This window comes from Trachemys scripta, chromosome 8, assembly GCF_013100865.1.
Source record: "Trachemys scripta elegans isolate TJP31775 chromosome 8, CAS_Tse_1.0, whole genome shotgun sequence".
Lineage (NCBI taxonomy): Eukaryota > Metazoa > Chordata > Testudines > Emydidae > Trachemys > Trachemys scripta.
The window spans coordinates 28,908,146-28,914,145 of NC_048305.1; the positions used below are offsets into that span (position 1 = coordinate 28,908,146).

The 6,000-nt window shown below is 43.2% G+C and overlaps 1 protein-coding gene across 2 annotated transcripts in view; it reads right to left on the bottom strand.

Moving 5' to 3' along the window:
* PANK3 (pantothenate kinase 3) overlaps window positions 1-5,578 on the bottom strand; it is a 35,470-nt gene extending 29,892 nt beyond the window's left edge. For both annotated transcript variants that reach the window (XM_034778702.1, XM_034778701.1), the window contains exon 1: window positions 4,563-5,578. In XM_034778702.1, coding sequence (XP_034634593.1) covers window positions 4,563-4,590 — 28 coding nt within the window. In that variant the 5' untranslated portion in view covers window positions 4,591-5,578. The remainder of the gene's footprint in view (window positions 1-4,562) is intronic.
* Between the last annotated feature and the right edge of the window lie 422 nt (window positions 5,579-6,000).

Sequence of the window (6,000 nt, forward strand, 5' to 3'; positions counted from 1 at the left end):
AATATATGAAAATTTATATTATTTCAGCAGCTCTCTAACAAACTAATATTTTGCTGTAAGTGTCCCCAAACTTGCCACATTTGGACTTGTAAACAACCTTCCTCACAAATAAGAACTTTGACTAGTAGGTGTGTCAGATGCTATCCCCTCCAGCTGAGTGTTGAAAGGTAGTAATCTTACCGTTCAGAGTTTAAATCGAGCACCTACAAAAGGCAGTTCAGTGTCAGGAAAAATATTAACCTGAAACTTGTCTATAGTAATCAAAGTTAAGCCTGTAAAACAGAAAATGGATGACAGTTTAATGTCACACACCATGTTATCTTCTACAAAAATCTATTTCTTCAGTCTTTCCAAGAACTGTATCTTTCTAGCTCTTAAATTACTTCTCTGGTTTTGTGATTAAACAGAATGTACTAATGCCTGCTACCAAGAAATACTTTCTTCTTACGTAAAGAAAAGAAAAGAAGCCCCTTCCCATTCATTACCAGCTTCTCAGTCAAATGAGAATCAGTTGTGACTAAGAATGTCATGATATAGTTGTCTTAGTAACATCAGGCATAAGAAAATCTTTCAACCAATAACTTACAGAAGTTACTTGTGTTGCATTTGCCCACAAACACCTTCACATGCCCTCTCATACTGCCCTATAGGAATTTGAATAGTTTTTCTAAATCTGTACAGCAACTACCATTCTTTCTTTCAAATGCCTCCAAAAATCACCTCTGCTGTGGTAAAGAAAAGTTGCCATCTAGCAATAGCTAGGCAGATGCCAAGTTATGACTACTGTTATTCTTTAGTCTTATTATACCTACAAGTTATAGATATAGCTAATCCAAACTAAAATATATTACTATTGTCATGGTATCCTCCCTCACTCCTTATTTCAGCCAATTTATAACTTGTCTTTTAGACTGTGAGCTCTCTGGGGCAAAGACTGTTATGTTCAGACAGTGCTTGGCACACAAGAGCCACAACCTGACTCAGACTTACAGATGCCACCACAAGAAAAATAAAATATTGTACCTGGTACCAGAAACCTGTGATTAAAAATACAAAATTAATTTGGAATTAAAAGAGAGAGTACATAACGTTACTTGAAGGATAAAAAAAAGTTACATGGACCTTGTAATTATTCCCCAAACAAGAATACAAATACAGAAAATACAAAGTTGAGATTAAATTTAAGGTATGGAAATGTGCAGTTTATGAAATCCAAACATGTTAAGGTTGTTTGGGTGCCTAACTCTGCCCTATAGTAAAATCATCCTTAATCATTCAATTACAATTAGTGCATGTTTTTGTAGTATGTTAGATTAAACTGATTTTTTAGAGAGACTTCATTCCCTCCCCGCCATCCTCATTGTTTCGTTAAGGTTTTCTTTGGGTGCCTTAACCATGCATTTCCATAAGTTAACATTTTTATTTATTGAAAGCACAAACTTAATTAGCAAAGTCCTTGTTTTTTAAATTACTATAAATTTCATACATAACCTGGAAACAAGGTGGGTACATGCTCTTTTGGGGGTGTTCTTTAAAAAAAAAATTAAGTTTTAGAGCCTCATTCACCAGCCTACTGACTGTGTTACCTCACTCTACAGCAGTACAAAGTCAGAGTGTACTGGCCAGCCATGTCCCCTACGTTCCCCTGCACACACAGTTTTCCCTCTAACTACAGCTCCTCATATTCACTCCTGCTTTCCTTGTTGCGCAGATGTGGTACAACACATAATTTTGTAAAATACCTTTTTAGTATTAGTTATGTTTTGACATTATTCTCCATTGCTGAAAGTTTCTTCTTCAGCTGAGGCAGATGGACAATATTTCTTCTGCAACAATTTCCACAAAGAATTTACCTCTTCCATGACAGTTGCCATCTCCCAATGTTTTCAAAGTGGGGTTACAAGTATCTTTAGCGAAGATGTATCTTCAAAATGGTCATTGCATTCCACTAGAAAACGTAAGTGTGAAGCTTAGTTGCCCTCAGAGAAAATAATGCTGTCAGAGGCCACCATTTTCTCTGAGAGAACGAGGCTTCACTTTGACGGTCTCTACCATCAGTGGAGATACACTAGTACTAAGAATAGAGAGAATTTTTGTTTTATTTTTTTAAAGCAAAAAAAAAAATGGGGGCATTTCTTAGAATCCATAACATCATTGTTAAAGCTGCAGAGGACTAACTGGGGTGCCAGTATTTTATTATAGCCCCATTTACACTAGGAAATTTACCCATTGCAACCATGCTTTCTTCAATTTTGTTGAACATGGTTCCATATTGTCTACACTTGTTCTTAACGCTTTTTAACCGTATTTTGCTTCCAGTCACTACTGATATCTGTTAGCAACAGGCGCATTTCCTTTCATAAGCAAGACTTAGGCTTCCCCCACGCGCTATTTTCTCAGTAAAACATAGTTATGTACTGACATATTCCCCTCTGCCCCCAATATTTACTGAATACTGATACTTACTGTCTAGTTATAAAGTATTTGGATAAATCTGATACTGTTGGCCCAATTCTCAAGCCCTTATTCATGTACCTACTCCTTACACCTAACAGTTGTTCCATTGACTTTGATTGGGTAACTCATATGAGTAAGGGTTGGAAAATGGTTCCAACGTCCACTTTAAAAAAACTGAAACTATTGTTGCCTGTTCAGGTATCAGCAACTAAAGTGGCACATTGTATATGTACACTTTTTTAGGATACCCTATATATTTGTATGACCAGGAAAAAAATTAACAGCTTAGATTGTCACTGTGTTTTTCCCTTTTGGCCATGAGTGCTAATAAATTCACTAGTTATCTGTTATAAAATGAAGAGTATCTTCAGGCCAAACTAAAAATTCATTGATTAAATATGTATGAAGCTTTGAAGTTACAGAGCTAAAATTGTTAATTCTCATGTTCAAATAGTTTCAATTGTTAGTGACAAGTCTTAACAGTGTCACTGATGATCCCCTACAGCACTTGTGCAACTCAGAGGTGCTACTGAAATTAACAGTTCATACCAGTTATGTGCAATCAGACTAGCATTGTTTTAAAATATTGATCTACTATAGATGTGTAGCCCATTACCATAGAGACTGACAGCACCCCCTAAAACTGTTTGTTTGGAGACAGCATTAGAAGAAAACGCTCTGTTCAGAAGACATTTTCTAAAAATCAGTACAAATGTACTGTTCACTTGAGAACAATTCTGCAGTGTATTCAGCAACCTTCATTTCCACTGAAGCTTACAGGAGTTCAGGGTTTTCAACACTACAATATGGGGTACTTAACACTTATTTTATGCACTAGAAAAAGATTAAGAAAACAAATATTTTTCTTAACTTAAATGAATTTTATGTTTATAACCTCCCTTCTTCAGCCTAATATTTCTTCCATGATGTGCACATTTAATGGTGTTTTATCACATGGCTGTTCAAGCAGTAGGGTGCTGACATTTACTATATAATTTTTCAACCATTAAGCTTTTCTAGGAGGGAAACAAACACCCACATAAGACGGCAACTTTAAATAAGTGAATGAACGTCACAAACAGGAAAAGGTCAGGCTGTTTGGGTTTGCAAACTTTAACTGTGTTAGTTTTAAGTAATACATTTCAGCATGTGATATTTCTTAAATTTGATCAACAGAAAAAAGAAGGATAATCTATAGATGGGGACTCAAAATAGGTGGATTCTGCTTCCAGCTCAGAGAGACCTTCTTAGTGACCCTGGGCAATTTTTCAGTACCTTCTTTGTTCATTCATAACATGGGAATACTACTACTCACCTACACCTCATAAGTTCATATGCTATGGTGATGAGTGCTACCCAAAAGCCTTAAAGTTCTGCGAGGGCAAAGACTATCTTTTCTAGATCATGGGTGTCTAGTACCTAGCATAACAGAGGTTTTAGCCCCAACTGTGGCCTCTAGGTGCTACCACAATATAAACAATAGTGAACAGTAGTAAGTGTAAGAAATATCATTAGGACTGCACTTGTGAAAGGAGTACTTAAAAAAGTCACCTTGTAACACTGATTTATTTTTTACAATATGGTTCCCCTTCTGTGTCCCCCCCACCCTACCTTCAAGAAGCTTTATAAGGCACAAGAATATCCAGGTAACTGACTGGCCCCTGACATGCAATTGCTTGACAACTTGGATACACTGATGAAACCTCCAGGTTATTAACAGAATAAAGTTTCATGCCCCTCATCCCCTCAAAACGTAATGCCTGTCCTTCCTTCCACCTGTAAAAAGCCCTCCCATCAGAAACACTTTATTATGTAACTACTTATGTAGCTCCCATCGCAGGAGCCTCCCATATATTTAAAAAACATGATTAACTCTGGTTGATAAAGAAACATGATTTCAGAACTCAGCCAGCCAAGAGCTGAAGAGATTCACATAAACCAGAAAACTTCTGCACTTATAAGCAAGATCAATTTGAAGAAAGGGAGCCCGATTTTACACCAGTTTTTCCAACCCACCCAATAAATAAATAAATTTTATGTATGGAAAATAAATGCCTCTTCCTTCCTAACCCAAAATGTGTGTGTGTAATTACACCCAGGCTTACATGGTTTCTTGGCATCCTTGATCTTCATGTCTTTGCAGTTGTAGTAGCTCGGTGTAGCGGTCTCTCCTGATATCGGTGGTGCGAGGAGCAGGAGCCGCACCTCTGGATGGGTCTTTTCTCTCTGTCTCCTGATGGGGCGGGAAGTGTCAGCAGCTTGTCAGGGCTGAGTCTCTATCTCCTGATCTGGGGCGTTGGGCTCGTGGGTGATAGAGAGCAGCAGTTCAAAGTCAGTGGGCGTCTCCTCAAGGTCTGGGATAGCAGCAGCGCCTGATCTATTTGTCTAGTTCAGGGGAAGAGGCACAAGCGTCGGGGCGAGAAAAAAATGTCTTCTCCCTAGGTTAGGCTGGGTGGAGTAGAGAGGCAAGGACCTGGCCCTTGGGGTCCGGGCAGGGCTCCGTTAGGAGGACCCGCCTCCTCTAGGGGATGGTGGCATCAGTTCTAGGACAGCGCACGTCCTGCTGGGGTGAACACGGCTTCCCTCTCTGTGGGGCTGCTCCTGTTCCGGTGGCAGGACCTACGTAGGCTATGGGCGAAGAGGAGTGTGCTCCTGCTAGCAGCACCTACAGAGCGGGGTGTAGCTGGCTCTAGACGGGTGAGGCGGCAGGCCTGCGGCAGGGGGTAGCGGCGGAGGGGAAGCCGCTCTCTCGAGGCAGGTCCTCCTTACATTCAGAGGCTACTCTGCCGCGGCAGGGCCTTGAGGCGAGGGAAGAGGGCCCAGGCAGTTGGGAAGGGAGGGGCGGCCCCACTCGCACTCCACCTTCGTGGCCTGAGCTCAGGGTGCCCCACTGGGCTCCCAGCAGCACAAGATGGCGGCCGGCACCGGGGAGCCGCTGCCGCTCTAGGGCTCCACACAATGGGGAGGGAGGGAGTCTCAGCGGCTCCTCAGCTTCGAGTCCGCCCGCCTCGATCGCCGCTGCCGCAGCGCTGCCCTCTCCGCCCCGGCCCCGGGGTCCCGCGCAAGGAACGATGGGAGCCGCAGTCTGTTAGGCGCCTAGGAGCCGTTCTCTACCTACAGCGCCCAGCATGCCCCGCGCCACCCTCCTTTTTCCGCCTTCTGTGCGCGTGGCACGATGGGAGATGCAGGACGTCGGGGCAAGCAAGCAGGCTTTGCCTACGGCTCCCAACAGGCAGCGCGGCCTCGGCGCCCCAGCTCCCCCCCCTGCCGCGAGAACAGCACCGCTCACCCCACCCACCGCCGACCAATCACAGACCGCCGCCTCTTCCAGCTCCCCCGCCCCCTGGCGTCGCCTGTTCCTGCCGCGGCCCGCTCATCTTTCTCTCTCGCCTCTGCCCAGGCTTGTGTAAGGAGTCAGGCATTTCCGGGGGAGCCCCTCCCCCGCAACGCAGCTGAGGGGACAGCGAGGCGAACTGGTGCTGGCCCTTTAAGAGGCTGAGTGGAAGGGGTGGAAGAGGAGTAGCTACCCTCCTAGGAGATGTG